Source organism: Saccopteryx leptura, chromosome 3 (assembly GCF_036850995.1).
Source record: "Saccopteryx leptura isolate mSacLep1 chromosome 3, mSacLep1_pri_phased_curated, whole genome shotgun sequence".
Taxonomy (NCBI): Eukaryota; Metazoa; Chordata; class Mammalia; order Chiroptera; family Emballonuridae; genus Saccopteryx; species Saccopteryx leptura.
In genome coordinates, this window is record NC_089505.1 from 108290621 (window position 1) to 108309915 (window position 19295).

Sequence of the window (19295 nt, forward strand, 5' to 3'; positions counted from 1 at the left end):
TTCCTCCCTCTCTCCCTCCCTCCCTCCCTCCCCCATTTCTTCCTTCCTTCCTTCCTTCCTTCCTTCCTTCCTTCCTTCCTTCCTTCCTTCCTTCCTCCTCCCTCCCTCCCTCCCTCCCTCCTCCATTTCTTCCTTCCTCCCTCCCTCCCTCCCTCCCTCCCTCCTCCATTTCTTCCTTCCTTCTTCCCTCCCTCCCTCCTCCATTTTTTCCTTCCTTCCTTCCTTCCTTCCTTCCTTCCTTCCTTCCTTCCTTCCTTCCTTCCTCCCTCCCTCCCTCCCTCCCTCCCTCCCTCCCTCCCTCCTTCCTTCTCTTTCTCTCTTTTCCTCCCTCCCTCCCTCCCTTCCTTTTTTCTTTTCTCTCTTCTTTCTCTTTTTCTTTCCTTTCCTCCTTCCTCCCTTCTCTCCCTCCTCCATTTCTTCCTCCCTCCCTCCCTCCCTCCTCCCTTCCTCCCTTCCTTCTCTCCATTTTATAGAGTAAATTTATTGTTTTCAATATAAAAGCAACCGAACAATATTACAAAGAATCTGGAAATCAGAGAAACAAAGACAAAAATCAGATCCGCTCCAGCCGCCTCCCTCTGGGCGTGGTTCCCTGCCGCTTGCTTTTTCTGACGCAGGGTTTTTATTTTTGCCTCCTTGTAATCATAGTGTCCGGACAGTTTTGGGTCCTGCTCCCTCCCATGTGCTTTGTGGCCGCGGGGTCTGGGCAATTCTCATGTTTAATGTCTGTGGGATGGTTTGGGGATGGGGGTGGGAATAAGTTTCTTAACTGCAACCCCCCCTGCACTGCGGTGGCAGGCTTGTTACTTTCTACTCTAGGCTACCCTGCCTCTTGTGACTGTTTGTCTAGGCCTCAGTCTCCCTGGGTGGCAGGGTCTGGTGCCTGCTGTACTCCTTTCATAGTGTCCTTCCCCTGGTTCCCCCTTGTGGAGCATGCTAGGCTGGCCTCAGAGGCTACCCTCCTGGGACAGGGTGATAGACAGATATGGTTTCAAATCCAGGCTGGGCTCTGTGACCTCAGACAAGTTACTTAACCTCTCTGGACCTCAGTTTCTTTATAATGGGTCTATTGCAACAGTAAAAATACTGGCTATAAGATGCCCTGACACAGTTCCCGGCCCACTGTGAGTGCTCCAGAAACAGCAGTCAATATTATACTTTTTTCATTCTACAAAATGTTTCTGAGACTACCACGGGCTAGGTGCTGGAGTGGCAGAGGTGAATAAGCACCAGCCCTACCTGGGAAGAGCTCTCAGTCTGGCGGGGAAGCAGATAACCGCACCGGGGTGTGACTGGCCCTGTAGTGCTGGGTGGCATCCCGACTCCATCACTTGCTAGCTGTGTGACTTTGGGCAAGTTGGTCAACTTCTCTGAGCTGCTGTTTTCTGTTAAATGTACATTTCACAGAATCATTGGGAAAATTTAGTGACATGATGCATATGACATAGCACAGTGGCTGGCACATAATAGATGTTGAAGTCAATGGTAGCTGCCATTTTATTATTATTATTGTTATTGTTATTCTCATATACAAGGTGCTGTTGGGAACACAGAGGAAGTGACTGACTGGGGGTTCAGGGAAAGCTCCGTAGAAGAGGGAACTCTTGAGCTGGGTCTTGAAGGATGAGTAGAAGTTCACCAAGTGGGAAAGGACACTCTAGGTAAGCAGCCTGTGATTCCAGGTTGAAATCTCTCAATGAGGGGTTTGTTCTTTGGGGGATTAAGCCACTGTGTTCATCCCAGCTTCCCTGAGGGCCCCCACTGCCTCCTTCTGGGTCTGTACCCAGGGCCTGTAATAGCATCCACCTGTGACTCCGTGTCCTGGTGGCTGTTCCTGCTCATGGGAGTTGCCGTGTCCCTCTCTGTCCACATTTGGGGCTACAGGTCTGTGTCTGTCATGTGTATCTGAGTTGTGCTGTCTGTCTGCATGTTCCTGTGGCCATGTTTTCCGTGTCGCTCTCCAGAGGACCTCCCAGGCCACACCATGGGTGGCGACCTGCACACACTTCCTTGGTCTCCAGATCAACCAGAAAGCCAGGCCTCCTTGGTCACTCCCCTGCTTGGCCCAGGTTTGGCCCCTCCTGTCACCTCCTGATGGGTATCCTCCCACTGCTTCCACTGCTGGCCTCCAGCCCTGTCTACACTGAGCAGTCAGAGGGGTCTTTCTAAACCACAGATTCCATCCTATCACCCACTACTTCAAGTCCAGACTGCAGGCCTAGGATTCAGGAATTGACCTTCTGGGTCTGGCCCTGGCTGATGGCTCTAGTCTCATGTCCTCTCTCCCAGTCTACACTCGAATGCTTTAGCCCCCCTCACATGCTGTGTTGCTTTTCACCTCTGGGTCTTTGTTCAGGCTGCTGCTTCTGCCAGGAATGTTCCCAACCCCTTCTGTGCCTGGCTAAGTACCTCTCTGTCGCCCTTTAAGACCCCAAACAGGCATCACTTCCCTTGGGAAGTCCTCCCTGATCCCTTCTTTCCATTCTGGGTCAGGTCCCTGGCTCTGAGCTGCTCATCCCTTACCGGGGGGGGGGGGGCAGGGGAGCAGAAGCAGGTGACTTGCCCAAGATCACACAGCTGGTAAATTGGAGCCAAGATTTGAACCCAGGTGCGCTGGGCTCCAAACAAAGCAGGCTGTCCCACTGGCCAGGTGAGGGATTGTATCTAGGACCTGTGAAAAGGAGTAGGAATCCTGAGGGTATGGCTGGTGGTGGAAATGAACTGGGAAGATGGGGGAGGGGTGCTGTGGATCATTGTATGTCTGTGGCAAGAGCAAGATGGGGCTGCCCGCTTGGAGGTGGGAATGAGTGGCTGGAGGAGGTGCCCTTATTAGGGGAAGACCAAGGTCCCACTCAGGCCCGCTGAGTCTGAGAGCCCGTGAGACAGCCAGACGGATGTGTCAGGCAGGCAGGGGAAAGCTGGGCTACAGGCAGAAACTCCGGGGGTTAGCTGGTACTTAACATCCTAGAGTAGGTGGACCACCCAGGTAGTGGGAGAGAAGAAGCTCTGCTCTCCCCTAAGCAGCCCAGTGAAGGGTGGGGTGGGGTGCTGAGAAGGAGACTGAGATGAGAGACTCGGGAGTCAGGACACACAGAGCTTCCCAAAGGGCCCAGGTGCAGGTGGCCATGGAGGACTGGAAGGTGGCCTGTTAGCCTTGACCATGTGGAGGTCTTTGGGGCATGTAGTCGGAAACTTGCTCAGTTGTTTGCTTCCTCCAGTAGCTTGGGAGTCCCGGAAGGCAGGGCTCTTCTGTTTGCCTCAGGTTCCCAGCACTGGTTCCTTGTTTGGTCCAGAGGATGTATCAGAATGAATGGATGTATTGATGGACAGATGGGTGGAAGGGCCAGCTCCCATCAGGAGGCTATTTTCAAAGGCAGCTGTAGGAGGTGTTTCATTCATCCAGTCCAACTTTTTTCCCTTTTTAGAGCAAAACCCCCAAATGACAGCTTGCTTGCCCCACTGCAAGGATCAGTGCTGTGTGCTTGACCGGGGCCTGATAAATGGCAGGGAAGATGCTCTGTTGCATCTAATGGACCCTAGGCAAGCCACCCTCTTCCCCATACCTTTCTGACCAGGGTTGGGCTTTGGAAAGCCTGAACTTAGTATTGAAGAGGAGAGGCCAGCTTCCCCCAGAACTGGCTGAGGAATAGCTGGGCACAGTGGGCAGAGTCCTGGGCCAGGACTGTTTCACCCCATTTTACAGATGAGGAAAACTGATGCTCAGAGAGCTAATGCCCAGCATTGGAGCACAGCACTCCCTCCTGTTTCTCCATCTGTGTGGCCTGGAGCAAAGTGTTTCTTGCCTAGTGCCCTAGTTTCTTCCTCTGTGAAATGAGGGTAAAAATTCTTCCCTGCTTCCTGGGGCTTTGATGAGAATGCCAGTGGGTGCAGAAGAACTTTGTAAGCTGCCAGCAGTGCTAGGTAATTGTGTGAGGTTGTGTTTAAAATAATTCAGATTATTATTCTTTTACTTATTCATCCTGTCATGAAACTCGCATTATTACTAACTTCTGGGCTGGAACAGCTTAAGGGAGCGATGAGCCCGACTTTGGAGTCAGGCTGTTTGGAGTGGGAATCTCAGCTCTCTGCTTACTTGCTGTGTGACCTTGACCAAGTCATTGCACCTCGTTGATGTTCAGTTTCCTCAGTTGTGAAATGTACCTGCCTTTCAGTGTCAGTGTGCCTGGCACAAGGTGGGCATTTGGTAGATGGCAGCCACCTCACTGTTACTGTTTTGAGGTCTTTCTGAGAAAGAAGTCCTTAGGACCTGGAGCATTCAGGAAGAACTCCAGGCAGGAAGTGCTTCTTGTGTGGGCTGTGAGGGCTGGGCAGAGGGAAGGGCAGCTTGGTGTCTGCAGGTGGGGAGAGCAGGAGGGCTCTTAGGGGCAGGGGCTGCCTTGGCCACCCAGGGGAAGATACTCTTGATCCCCAGCCCCAGGCTCAGACCCAGACCACCCCCAGGCTGGAAATGAGAGGCAAGGATTTTTGCATGTAGCTATTGAGTTATTGGCATGTGGGTATTTGCCCAGCTGAGGGCTGGGGTTTGCAAAGCAAATTTCCTAAGGAACCAAGTTGCGCAAATCTGATTTCTAGTCTTGACTCCAGTACCCTAGTCCTGTGGTCTTGAGCAGCTCTCTTCCCTTCTCTCCAAGCCTCAGTTTCTTCACCTGTAATACGGGGTTATAATACCTCGTGTGCTTTCTTAAGATCATTAGAAGTAATTCATATAAAAGGTCTTTCTTAAAGTGTTGAGATTAGATTATAACCTTATTGAGGGTCCTGTCCTGAATCCCTCAGTCTGCAATTCCAGTATGCGCTCCTCAGGCTTGTAGGACCAAGAAAAGAGGTTGAAGACACTTCATTTTGGCCTTGCTTATCAAAATAAACAGGTTCATTTAAGCAATATTATCAGTTAGGTATTTAGTTATTTCTGTGAGAGATAAATAAGAGAAATTGGATAGGAAGCAAGACAATGGATCACCTTTGAACAGCATGTTCCCTATTAGTCATGTCTTGACTTACTCTAAGGTCACAGGAAGACTCAGATTCTCTGGAAGACTGAGATAGCTCTGAAGGCCCATCCTTCACTTTCTTGGTTGAAAAGGCCTCTCACTGCACAGGCCTGCCATGGGACCTGTGAGGTGAGGGCCACTGGACAGACTGTCACATACTTTTCTACCAGAGAGCCCCCAAATGCCCTAGCCTCAGGCCTTCTCAACCCCCTCCTCTGCAGTGTTCTGACACATTCTTCTGGATGAAATGTTGCACGTGGCTATGCTTGTTTCTTATAACTTTACAGAGGTACAATTTATTCAGTCAAAGGCCAATAATCATTTGGGTCTTTGTAAGTCGTCCTGCCAAACTGCCTTTCAGAAAGACTGTATCTGCTGATCAGGTCGCCCCCTGTGTTCTGATGAGGATGTCTGCTCTAGAGGGGCCCTTGGTCATAAGGGCAGGGATCAGGGATGAGCCGTTGCCTCTGCTGTGTGGCCATTTATGAAGTTGCCCCAAGACTCCTGTTTGTCTGTGGGTGGGGTGGGGGGGACTCTTCTATGTGGAATCCATGGGTCCCTGTGGTTGGCTCTGCAGCTTAAGGACCTTCTGGAGGATGGGGATTGGTCGGTCAGTTCTATGGGGGTGGGGGCTGGGAGCACTGAGGTCTGGATGTGACTTTTGCTGCCCTCTGGGCCCACTGAGGGAGACTCTGAATCCTGATTTTTCAGCCTGGAGATACCTTTCTCTGGCCCTGGTAGGAGGCCTGCTCTGCTGCGGGGTGAGGGTACCACAGAGGCAGGGATCCCAGATACTGGCCCAGACTTGAGTGGGCACAGCTGAGGGGCAGCTCTCCCCAGGCTGGTGGGGAGGGCCCTCTTCCCTGTGACAGTCGCTCTCTCCCTGCAGGATGGCCGAGCCTCGATTTAACAACCCCTACTTCTGGCCCCCTCCTCCCACCATGCCCAGCCAGGTAAGACTGAGCGGCACCCTTCCAGCCACCCTCTCCCTCTTACTGCTTTGCTTTGCCCTGGGCTTTGGCTGCGGCCTGCGGGGCAAGGGGCGAGGGGCTTGCCAGTGCACTGGCGGCATAGGGAAGGGGTCAGGCGCTGCCCAAGCCCCTTCAGTCTCCTCTTCTTCTTGCTCACAGCTGGACAACCTGGTTCTGATTAACAAGATCAAGGAGCAGCTGATGGCAGAGAAGATCAGGCCGCCTCACCTGCCACCCACGTCGGCCTCGTCGCAGCAGCCGCTGCTAGTGCCACCCGCACCGGCCGAGAGCAGCCAGACCGTCATGTCGCTGCCGAAGCTGCAGCAGGTGCCAGGGCTGCACCCGCAGTCAGTGCCGCAGCCCGACGTGGCTCTGCATGCGCGGCCAGCCACCAGCACAGTCACAGGTATTGCGTGGGCCGGGATGAAGTGGGCGGGGCGGGACCTGCCCGGGGTGAGGGGCGTGGTGAGGGTGGCTTGCAGCGTGGTGCGGGCCTGAGAGGGTGGGTGTTGGGGGGTGGAACTCCGGTGGCGGGCTCGTCCACCAGCCACAGCCGCCAGATTTCCCCCGACCCTGTACTGGGAGGACCCACCCCACTAAATCTACAGGACAAGGGCGGGCCCCCCAGGAAAGCCAAGTCAGTTTAAAGAATTTAGGAATCCAGAGAAGAACCCTAACCAGACCTAGGGAAGGGTGGAGCCGTGGTGCGGGGTGGAGATTTCCCTGGAGGAGCAGATATGTAAAGAGGGGTTTGACAGTTAACTAGGGAACGAAGCAGCCAGAGGGAACAGCACGTGCAAAGTGAGTATGTGTGTGGGAAGTGAGAGCAGGATAGTCTGGGCCGGGCCTACCCGGTGGTGGTGCTGCTGATGGTGGTACTGCGGCAGCTAGCTCCAGTTGAGCACCTGTGCATGTTCATGAGCATTCATTTATGACTCCCAGTAGCCCTGGGAGGCGGGTGCTGTGAGTACTAGGTTGATCAATGGACCGTTTTTGACTTACAAAAACAGTAGTTTTGTGCATTCACTCTAAAGTCTCCATTCGACCGAGGAGGAAACTGAGGCCCAGTTTCACAGCCAGGAAGAGGCAGAGGCAGGAAGTGTGGTTGTAAAGCCCATGTGGTAACCTTTTTGCTTTACCCAGTTCTGCTGAGGCTAGAGGGAGCAGGCACCACCAGATTTTGAAGGGCCCCGTGGGCCATGCTGTGCAGTCTGGACCTCACCCTCAGGCAGTGGGGAACCATGGAAGGCTTTTAAGTAGAGGAGGGCAGTGCTCAGATTTGGGTGAGAAAGCTGAGTCTGGGTGCAAGATGGGGGGTGTAGCAAGGTGGCTTGTGGCTTGGTGGGGCAAGCATGGAGACAAATAGATATGCAGGAAAGGATGGTGGCCCCTGCAAGGCCATGGGGACTAGAGGAGTAGACAGAACTGAGTTACGTTGAGAGAGTGGACAGGGTGGTTGCTGGATTGGATGTAGGGGAGAGGAGTGGAGGAGGTGAGGGCGACTCCCAGGCACTGCCAACAAGATGGAACCAGAGGAGGAGTGGGGGTCATAAGCTTAGTCTTGGATATGGTGCCGGAGACATCCTGGTGCAGTTTCACAGGGCTGATGCCTGGTGGACAGGCTGTGTCTGGCAGCCGCTGCGGCAGGCCTGTGTTCCTCCCCTGGCTCACCCCTGCCTCTCTTCCTTCCTCCTCCTTTCTGAGACACCCAAGAATTATGGGGCCCCGTGAACCTCCCCCAGGCCCTGGCTACACTCTGCACATTCCCGTTATGATTTTATTAAATTTATTTTTTTCATTATAAAAGTAATATTAAAAAAGTAATATAAGCATATTAAGGGAAATTTGGAAAACAGAGAAACTAAGGGAAAAAAATCACTCATAATCCCCCAGCTCCTAACCCAGCAGCTTACAGAGCCTTTTGCTCTGTTTCCTTCCCTTTTCATCTTTTTTGTTTGCTTTTTAATGTGCGTGTGTGTTTTGCTGAGCTTGTGGTCAGGCTGTACCCATGACTTTAACTTGCTTTTCCTACTTGCCAGTAGACATATTTAGTGCATTTTTATAAAGGTAATACATAGTCACTATAGGAAGTTTAGAAATTGAAAACAAGCTGAAAGAAGAAAAAGTCCTAGCCCTACTATTGTTAGATTTTTATTGTTTTCTCTATAATTCATTTTATTTTATCCTTTAATCACAGATGTAAAAAGTGGATGAATTCACCAGGTAAAGAATTCAAATAATATAGAAGCAAATAGACAAAGTATGAAAATCTCCTTTTACCAATAAGTTTTTCTTCCTAGACAGCACCACAGTTTACACAGTTTTGTTTGGTGTGTCTCTTGTCACATCCATTCCTGGGCTCTTACACACATATATGTTGTCTCTGTACACATATGTAGATTGGGTGTATGTTTTTGAAATAGGTTCGTACTCTGTGGTTTCCCTTTTCACCCGAAAGCACATTGTAGCCTTCTTTCTCTCTTTCTCACTGGGCGACATCGGTCTTCTTGTGGCTGCCCAGTCCTCCATAATGAGCGTGGACCTCATCTCTTTACACAACCCTACTGAGGACAAACAGGTTCTATCCAGTTTGTCTGACCACAGTTTTGTGTGGAGGGGCCCTGTATACAGTCTTTGTGTTCATGTGCAAATATTTCTTCAGGGCAATTTCTAGAAGTAGAATTCAAAAGTTATGTACATTTAACATTTTAAAGGTTATTGCCAAGTAGCCCTACATTAAAGTCGATAAATGCACACTCCCACCAGCATGTGCGACTCAAAACATACCTGGTCAGTATCTTGTTCAATGCACAGAACTGTGGGGGGTTTTTTGTTTGTTTTTTTAACATAATTTTCACCACATGTTAGATACCATTTTCATCCTTTTGTCTACTTAACCTGATATTGTAATGTTTCTAGTCCCCTCATTTTTAAAGAGTAATTTTTATTACAGAAGTAAAATAAGAAAGTTTATTATCAAAAGAGAAAGTTAGTTAAACCAAAAAAAAAGTTTTTAAATTATTGCTAATTTTATCATCCATATCACATTTTGGTATATCTCCTCTTACTTTTTTCAATGTGTGTGTATGCCTTTAAAATTTTTACAAACATAACCTTTTTTTTTTTTTTTTTTTTGCATTTTTCTGAAGCTGGAAACAGGGAGAGACAGTCAGACTCCCGCATGCGACTGACCAGGATCCACCCGGCACGCCCACCAGGGGGCGATGCTCTGCCCATCCTGGGCGTCGCTATATTGCGACCAGAGCCACTCTAGCGCCTGGGGCAGAGGCCACAGAGCCATCCCCAGCGCCCGGGCCATCTTTGCTCCAATGGAGCCTTGGCTGCGGGAGGGGAAGAGAGAGACAGAGAGGAAGGTGCGGCGGAGGGGTGGAGAAGCAAATGGGCGCTTCTCCTATGTGCCCTGGCCAGGAATCGAACCTGGGTCCTCTGCACGCTAGGCCGACGCTCTACCGCTGAGCCAACCGGCCAGGGCCAAACATAACCTTTTTAATGGGTAGTAATGTTAAGTAGAGGAGATTGATCAGAATTCATTGACTCCTCCCTTCCCTAATGTTGCATATGTCAGTTGCCTCTAACTTTTACTATTATAACTAACACAGAAGGGAACATCTTTGTGCCTCAGTTTTTCCTGTGGCTTGAATGACTTCCAAAGTGCCTGTTATCTAATTCAGTTTAGTTCTTAGGCATCTTACATGTACACAGCTTTCATTCATACCCATGGGTAATAATAGACAACAGGAAGGGGAGGCTGGGAAAGGTGGATAACCTGCCCAAGTCACACAGCTGGGTGGCCAGGGCAGGGCTGGCCTCTGCAGTTGCCCCTCACCCCTGCCCCTACCCTGTGTCTTCGCAGGTCTGGGGCTCTCCTCCCGGACCCCGGCTGTGAGCACATCTGAGTCCAGCGCGGGCACGGGCACCAGCACCCCGTCCACACCTACCACCACCAGCCAGAGCCGCCTCATCGCCTCGTCCCCCACCCTCATCTCAGGGATCACCAGCCCCCCCCTCCTGGACTCCATCAAGACAATCCAGGGCCATGGCCTGCTTGGCCCCCCCAAGTCTGAGCGCGGCCGCAAAAAGATCAAGGCAGAGAACCCGGGGGGCCCACCTGTGCTCGTAGTCCCCTACCCCATCCTGGCCTCAGGCGAGACTGCCAAGGAGGGCAAGACATACAGGTGGGGGTCTTGGCCAGAGTGGGTCCAGGTGGGCTTGGGGCAAGGGCTTACACCGAGGACTGCCCCTAGGAGCACAGCAATAGAGGCTGGAAAGAGAGTCTCCAGGGGCTGAGGGTGGGGGCTAAGGTACGAGGGGCAGGGTCACCTGACAAGCTGCACCCACATTCTTTCAGAGACAGTGAGGGGCACCACAGCCTGGGGTCATGGGAGTCTGTCTCCTCCCTTCAAGCGGTGTGCTCACCCATGAACACTAGAATCACCTGTGAGGAGTTAAAAAAAAAATGCCCATACCAGGGCTGCACATCCACAATTTCTGATCTAATTTGTTAGGGTGACATGCTGAGGGCCAGGTGTCAGCCTTTCTTGAAAGTGCTCTCCCGCCCTGTGGTTCTAAGCTACAGCCGTTCGAGCTTTTCCCCTGGAACTGTGGGTGCGGCTCTGGGCACACAGTCACCAGGACCGTGAGGCCTCTCTTCCCTGTGACAGGTGAACCTGCTCCCCAAGTGGAAGAGCTTTCTCCTCCAGATGGGAGGTGCTCCAGGCCTGGAGCTCCCCTATCTTTCCCAGGTGGGCCTGTGCCCTGGAGACGTCTCACAGGAAAGCGCCGTCCCAGGTGCATGGGCTCTGTGATACAGAAGGCACCCCTAGCTGTATAGGCAAGGGGTACAGGGGTCTCCCCAGGTGTGAACATGCCTCTTGCCCCACAGGTGTAAGGTATGCCCGCTGACCTTTTTCACCAAGTCCGAGATGCAGATCCACTCCAAGTCGCACACAGAGGCCAAGCCCCACAAGTGCCCGCACTGCTCCAAGTCCTTTGCCAACGCCTCCTACCTGGCCCAGCACCTGCGCATCCACCTGGGTGTCAAGCCCTACCACTGCTCCTACTGTGATAAGTCCTTCCGACAGCTCTCCCACCTCCAGCAGCACACCAGGTGAGTGGCCGGCCTGCTGCTGCCCTGCTGCAGCCTGTTTCAGCTCGGCACCTGTGCCCACACGTGGACCTGGTGCAAGGACCTTCTCCAGGTGCCCTTTGCCCTCAGGGTCAAGACCAAATTCCTTTGCTTGGCACTCAAGGGTGGCCTTTTATGATGGGACCTTCGTGGATCTCACTGGACTCAATTCACACAGTGTTTCACATCATCAAGTCTTTGTCCACGCTGTGTCCTCTACCTTAGACACCCTCCCCTTCCTCTATCCTGTTTCTCTGGCTTCTTCCTATCCATCTCAGTCCAGCTTCCTCCAGGCAGTCCTCCCGGGCTCCCAGAGCTGCTTCCCCAGGCCCTGTGCCTCTTCGTCACAGCAGTGGCAGGCTGTCTTATACTTGCCTGGTGATTTGCCCACAATCCCCAATATACTGAGAGTTCTCAAAGTCCAGGGCTCAGTCTCCTGCATTTCCCCATTCCCAGGATGCCACAAGCATCTAAGCATTTGTTTAATATTTGTGGAATAAATACAACTAGCTTTTATAGTGCCATTTAACAAATAATTACAGAGCCTCTTCTGTAAGCCAGACGTGATTTTAGGTGCTGGGAATACAGCAATGAACAAAACAGACGAAAATCGCTGCTCTGATGGGGCTCACCTTCTAGTCCAGTGTGTGGAAGGGAGAGTCAGAGGGTAAAGATGCTTTAAGGAAAGAAAAAAGTTTTGCAGGGGAGTACGGACAGCAGAAAGACTGGCTCACCAAATAAAAATACCGTGGAGATGTAAAGAAACCAACCCAAGGTCACCAAGACTGCAATGCATCCCTTCAGAGGGGACAGCAGAGCACTTGCCTCTGGGATGGTCCTGTCTGTAAGCGGCACCACGTGTTGGCCCGTGGCAGCATCGCATGAGTCAGGGGTAAAATTGTTTTTGCCATGGAGTCTGTAACTTACAGAAAGCTCAAGAATTTCTGTTTTGGGGACGAATACTAGACAGAAGAGCCTTATATTTTACTTGTCTTGTTATCATTATTTACTCATTTATCTCCACTGTCGTGTATGCTGTATCCCGGGTGTGGCATGTTTTGACTGTTTCTCGAGCTTTGGGGCATGAGGTGTAGGTCAGGCAGTAGAAACAGATGGCAGAACAGCCACGGGCCAGGGAATCGGTCTGCTTGTCTTGTTCCTAGATCTCCTGCCATGGACTTGACCCCATAAGTTTGTTTCAGCAATTTTCTGATTTGTGTTGACTTTGATGTTTTAAAGTTTGGCCACCTTTATGTATATAGAGGTATATTCAATGAGGAGTAGCTGAATCAGGTCCCCCTGGTTGTATGGTTATTAAAATTAGAGCACATGATGCTAAGGTTTGAGAGTTAACTTCTGTCAGGAGACTCTGTAAAGCCCCAGGTCATAATTTTAATATGTGTGTATATCAAGTTTTCTTACCATATTATCTGAGATCAGGAACCTTGAACCACCCACTTAACCCCTGTCAGGTTTGCCTATAATGGTAGGGTACCATTTTTTTGGAGAATCCCCAAGTTTGTCAATTTTCTAGGCTAGCAGGCATGACTTTCTTCTCCGGCCTTAAAGACTGCCACCCCACAAGCCACGGAGCAGGTCCAGGCCAGTTTCCCGGAGGCCGGGGAGGCCACCCGGGAAGTACAGTCCTTGTTGCTTACCATCAAGCTTGTCATGCCCAATTAAGTAAATTTGTCTTTAAATGCGACATTTCTGGCATGGTCATGGTTACAAATTTGATTTACCCAACTATATCCTATTAGGAAGGAGGACAGATTTGTATTGAACCTAGTCACAGAGCCGCTCATGATCACAAAGGGAGGAGGGGCTCAGTGAAGGTAAGTTTTTAGTAAGTGTTTCGAGTAGCGTTGTGGACAAGGCCAATCACCTATGTGGTTTTCACTAGAACTATTAGTTTGAAATTTCTCTGATCTTTTCTTAGTTTATATCTATGCTAACATTTTCATAGTGTTTCATAGTCCAGAATTCTGAAGGGTTAGTTGGAACAAGGCACCATTTAAGGAATATTTTATTCCAGTTCGTACAGATATAGCCACCTAAATTGAGGATTATAGATAGAGCAAAGAAAAAAAAAGGTTTTCTCACATGCCCTTTAGAAAATAGCATTAACTAGAATTATATCACTTCTATCCAGTGCTAGGTCATAATTCCCGTTCTGCTGATCTCGGATAGTTAGCCCACGTTGCCAAGTTGTTTGCTTCTGGACTAAAGACTCCCGGATCCTACCCTGGCCTCCAACACTGATGGTGTCAGTGTGGAAGCTGGTGCCCTTTGTCCATCCCCTGCACTAAAGCACCACATGCATGTGGTATGGTCCTCTACCGAGGCTACTGTTGCCGATGTTTCTTTCAGAAGACTGAATTTCTGGCCTGCACCTCCAAGCAGAGGCCTTTAGGCAAGTGTGACAGGAAAACTCAGACTGGATAAGACTGAATGACTCTGGTCTGTTTGTTGTAATAAACAACAGTACCAGAGGGAAGGGGAATGGAGTCCTCTGTTAAGGTATAATGCATGGCCAGCTTTTCAGATTAAAACTGGAGTGAGCAAGGGTATCTTCAGGGCCTTTTAACTTATCTCACAAAGCATGTGCTATGGTTGGCACTAATTGATAAAGGGTAGTTAAAAGCTAGAAAGAAGTCTTTTAAAGACATCACTCTGTTGATACTTATTGTGCAAGTCTCTGTACGTGAAAAGTTGTTTGGTGTTTTCCTCCACCTTAAAGAATACACAAATAGAGAAATATATTTGTATTACATATAATTATATGGTATATGTAATTATATATGATTATATGTCATAGGATTATGTTATATATGCTATTACTATATATTATATTTATATAAATTACATATAATTACATGCATTCATAAAATTAACTCAAGGAGATTGAGCTTCTCTTCTTTGCTTTGCCAACTTTCCTGTACTAGGAACCTCATAGGATAACTCTCACTCTAGCGTTCTGCTCATTAAAAAGATGGAGAATTCAAAATATACCCAATTATTTGGCTCACCCCTCTTTTAAAAAGCAAAGGAGGAAATCTTTGGGGATGCCCAGCAGCCATCTGGAAAGTCCAAGAGCCTCTGGGTGTAAAAGACACCCAAAATAGTACTTTTCTCATGCTGGACTTAAGAAGGGCCATTGCACAAAGCTGGTGGTGTAGGCAGGGTCTGCGCACCAGTGGGGTGGGGAATCCACACGGTAGCAAGCAGTGATCGTTCTAATTACCAAGAATCCTAGTTTTTTCAGAACTAGACTTGTTTAAAAATATTACTTAAGACTATGACAAAACAAGCAACAAGAAATTAACGGGACCTAAAGGAGAGTATTTCATCAGAATGTTCCTTGACGTGGGGATTGCTCTCCATTCCTGAGGGCACAATTTTTTTTTAAGTGATTTGAGTTCTTAATGGTGAAAAACCAAACAAACAACGTGAGGGTCATAATATTTAGGGACAAATAATTAGTCATCAGGCGGTCACACATGTAATTAAACCAGTGTGTTCTAACCCAGTGACAGAGTGATGGGGGTCCCAAATGCCCACAAGCCACAGGACCCTTTAGACAGACAAACGAAAGAGCCAAACATAAGAAACAACCAGATTCCAGGTTCCCTATTCTCTACCATTCCTGTTTTTTGCCCCTCGATAGAGAACCCAACAATCAGGGCACGTAATCAAACCCATCTTCCCAGTGTTATTGCTAGTAATGAAGGGAATAAAACAAGGTCATGTCCAAAACTGAACCAGCCCTGGTCAAGGAACAGAAATGGAGTTAGAAGCGGGTTGAGCAAGACTCACCCTGGTTGTTGAGAAAGATTTGCCTGGGAGCATTTTGGTGCTAATGTAATTCAGTGGCACTGGTGACATTGGAGTGGCTTGGTGGGACCTCCATCTGTAAGAAAAGCACAAGAAAAAAAATAAAGCAGGTGACTTACAAAGGGTTGCAGAAGTCCCGATTTCAGGAGACTTAGCTCAGTAAGTAATGAATACCAAATGCATGGACAGTAAACAGCTTTGTAGCGAGTCTGTTCCTAGTAGAAAAACAGCAGTAGTCTCACCAGTCAGCATATTGTGACATCCCATCCGCAGGCAGCAGGATGCGAAAGTCAGGGAGAAGGTTGTTTTGTGAGGGAGTTAGGTACAGAGGAGCTCAAGGTCTTATTTGGGGGGAACTCATGTTAGACAAGAGTGACCTGGATGTGTTTATTCAGGCTGCAGAGGGTGTTCTGCCTTTTTTCTTCTGGCTGTGTGATGTTGTGTACGAGTGTGATGATAATTGTGACGGGGCAGGTGTCATTTTGTTTTCTCCAGTCTGCTGGTAGCAATGGTAATAAACTCATCACACTACAGGGTGGGACAAAAGTAGGTTTACAGTTGTTCCTGTGGAAAACAATAGAGTAATTAATACATAATAATACAAGAATAAAGACAACTGTAAACTACTTTTGTCCCACCCTGTCTTCCTGGCCAGAAAGCTCCCATGTGCCTGGCTCTGCATGTTTACATCCGAGATGTCCATACAGCCCTTCTACAGGGTGAGTGTGTGTTTCCCGATACAACATAACGAATCTAGGAAATGCATGGAGAGGCGAGGTTAACTTTCAAGTTATGAATGAAGGACTAGGAAGTTAACCTTTGCTGTTGCTACGATTGTTTAAGTTATAAATCACAACATGACTAAAGCCATTCCATGTAATATGCCACTTATTACCTGAGAAATAAAAGATAAATAACTAATGAAGCTTAATAATTTTATTTAAACATTGAGTAAATTCCATCTTTGTTGTTTTTCATAAACTGTTTATCTTAAATAGAAATGAATGTTAAAAACACTGCAAAAGTATTTTACAAACACTCTTTATATGTCATTTAATCCTTCTAGTTGTTACGATCCTTATTATTATCCCTGCTTTAGAGATGAGGCAAAGTCATTTGCCCAAGGTCACCCCGCCGGGAGGAGGCAGGAGTGAGGTTGGAGCCCAGAGCACCGAGGAGCCGCCCATGCCTTAGAGCAGGGGTCCCCAAACTACGGCCTGCGGGCCACATGTGGCCCCCTGAGGCCATTTATCCGCCCCGACCACTTCCGGAAGGGGCACCTCTTTCATTGGTGGTCAGTGAGAAGAGCACATTGACCATCTCATTAGCCAAAAGCAGGCCCATAGTTCCCATTGAAATACTGGTCAGTTTGTTGATTTAAATTTACTTGTTCTTTATTTTAAATATTGTATTTGTTCCTGTTTTGTTTTTTTTACTTTAAAATAAGATATGTGCAGTGTGCACAGGGATTTGTTCATAGTTTTTTTTTATAGTCTGGCCCTCCAACGGTCTGAGGGACAGTGAACTTGCCCCCTGTGTAAAAAGTTTGGGGACCCATGCCTTCGAGGAAGGAAGGGGCTGCGATGTCAGGCTGTAGAAGCAGCTGGGGGGGGGGGCAGGCAGGAGAGCAGAGCCCAGGGGTGGAAAGGCAGTTGAGGACACCTGTTTCAGCTCAGTGTTCCTGGGATAGGTGTGCGTGGAGCTGGTGGCGAGCTCTCCATCACCACGGGGGAGGGGCCAGTGCTGGGTGCTCCCCTGTGGGAAGGTGGCTCACAAAGAGAGGGTTCTGGTGTTAGAATGGACGGTTTAGCCCTGACTTGAAACTCGGGGTGTGAAGAGCTTAGGGGCCAGTTATCAGTGAGAATAGGCAACCTGGTCCTGAATTCACCCAACAGTTGCTCCCTGAAGCCCCTTCTGAGCCAGCCCAGTGCTGCGTGCCACACACAGGGACAGGTCAGGGTCGGAGGCAGGCTCTGGCCCAGGGAACTCTGAGAGGCTGGCAGATGTGGAGACTCCCCTGAGAGGTAAAGGTTGGGGAGGACCATCTGGGTCGGGTGGCGAAGGACCCGTAGTCCACCTTAGTGAGAGAGGGGAAGTGTGTTCTTGACGGGGAGAATAGCATGAGCAAAGGCTCCGAAGCTTGCTGGGGAATGTGTCTGCACATGTGTTGGGGGAAGCTTGGTATGATGCCTCTTTAGGGAGAGCAGTGACAGTGGGAGGCTTTAGAAACAGGCCTTGGATGTTCGAACAGAGAGTTTGGTCTCTGTCCTGGAAAGAGGAGAGACAGTGTTAAATGCCGCATTTAACAAGGTCAGATCCCTGTGCTGCTGCTCAGGGGAGAGGCAGAGTCTGGGAGTCCAGGCATGGGTACCTGAAGAGAAGGCCAGAGGGGGAGTTTCCTGGCTGGGGTCCCTGAGGAAGGACCTAAAGTCCCTAGTGTACCATCAATTAGTCAGTCGGCAAATACTTGTAAAATACACCCAAGGAATGGATGTTGTTGATTACATTGAGCACACTACTATGTGGGTGACCCACAGCGAAAGAACTCACGTTCCTTCATTCCATCAGTGACTATGTAATGAGTCCTTCTGCTGCTGGTGGTGAATGAGACCAAGGGGGCTGTTGCTCTCAAGAGGCAGCCAAGAAATCAGTGACTAGAAAGTGATTGCACAGACTTGTGCTTGAGGAGTGGGTTGTAGGGGCCAGGCCTAGTGGGGGGGGGGGGGTAGGGAAGGCTGCCTTGAGCAAGGGGCTTTTATACTGAGAACAGGAGTGTGAATTTTAGCTAGGTATTAGCTGGGGGAACAGTGTTCCTGGAAGAGGGAACAGCTTGGATTAAGGACCGGAGATAGGAAGGAACCTGGAATGTTAGTGGAGCCCTAGGGCAGAGGAGAGGCGGGACCTGAGCCATAGAGGAGGCAGGGACTCGGGGGTGGGCATTGCTGGATTTAAAGCAAAATAAGCACATATCCTGGGGCCCCTTAGCCTCCTCTCCCACCAGAGCCCTAGCTGGATGGATGCCTCAGCCCTGGAGGGGAGTCTGGCATCAGGCAGAGTCCATCCAGATGGCTTAAGTTCCTTCCATTGTAGAGACAGGGCACAGTAACCTGGGATGATGTCCCCAAACATGTGACACACAGATATGTGCAGGCAGAATAGGATTTCTCAGAACCAGGCCCACCCAGCTCCACTTGGCCTTGCACCTGAAACTGGGCCGTCCCTGCCCTTCGTATCCCAGTCTAATCAAGACAAAGAAGGGCAGCCTCCTCTGCTGAGGACGCAGCCAGGGCACGGGGGTGGCTGGCAGAATCATCAGTGAGACATGGTTGCTAGATGAGAAACAGTTCTCTGACCAGGACAGAGGATGCATAGAGGCAGGAGCCGAGGCTGGACCACTCGGCAAAGGGCCTTGAATGACAAGAGTTTGGACGCCAGTCTCTTACGGGCTTATTGATGGCAAGAGTGTCTCTTACTCAAGCCTGGCCAGCACGGGGCCTGGCCAGATGGGTGCTGATGGTCAGTCAGAGCAAGCCCAGTCAGCAAGGTGGGCCAGGGCTTAAGGGAAGGAGCCAACACCGGACAGCCCGAGCAGGATTCTCCCTCCACATATGCTCATCTGCAAATTAGGCAAATGAGGTTCGGGCCCAGCTAGCATTTGACTCCCCACCTGCTTGGCACAGAGGTTTTACTAGAACAAAGACAAGTCCAGAATGATTGGAGAAGACTTGAAAGTGGGGAGCAGGAAGGGTGCCCCATCCGTGTGTGCCGGGCTGCTGAGCCCCATTTACACACCCCATCTCAGTCCACCTCCGTCCGCACCTGGCTGTTAGACAGACACATGCTGTACCGCAGGCTGCCTTCAGCCATTGCTTCAAAGTCACCTTCTTGATGAGGCCTCACCCTGGGCACAAGGTTTAAAACTGCACCCCACCCCCTGCATGATCCTCTCACCTTGTTCTCACAGCACTTACTACCTCCCACATGTGACTATGTTGTGCTGATTGTTTCTACAAGCCAGTGGCTTGTGTCTGTTTTGTTCACTGAGACATTCCAAGTATGTAGCATCGTGCCTGCCACATGGTACCTGAGGTGGAAACTGTGGAATAAATGAATGATTCTACGAGTGTTTATCAGAGTACCCACTTTGTGCCAGTACTTGGCTCAGCCCCTTACATGTGTTGTAGACTCTAATCTGTCTTCATAAGGCCCAGTGAGGAAGGGCTTGTATTTTACACCCATTTTGCAGATGAAACTGAGGTTCAGTGATTTACCCAAGGCCAACCAGCTGGTAAATGTAGACAGGAGGAGAACCCAGAATTGGGGGGGGGGGCT

At 49.8% G+C, this 19295-nt stretch overlaps 1 protein-coding gene across 2 annotated transcripts in view; it reads left to right on the forward strand.

Moving 5' to 3' along the window:
* The window catches only part of ZNF362 (zinc finger protein 362), a 37977-nt gene that overhangs the window by 13049 nt on the left and 5633 nt on the right, over positions 1-19295 (forward strand). Inside the window, exons 2-6 of one of the 2 annotated variants that reach the window (XM_066375776.1) lie at positions 1536-1661; positions 5902-5965; positions 6143-6389; positions 9858-10179; positions 10887-11111. In XM_066375776.1, the coding sequence (XP_066231873.1) occupies positions 1624-1661; positions 5902-5965; positions 6143-6389; positions 9858-10179; positions 10887-11111 (896 nt within the window). In that variant the 5' untranslated portion in view covers positions 1536-1623. The remainder of the gene's footprint in view (positions 1-1535; positions 1662-5901; positions 5966-6142; positions 6390-9857; positions 10180-10886; positions 11112-19295) is intronic. The other variant, XM_066375777.1, reaches the window with a different exon arrangement.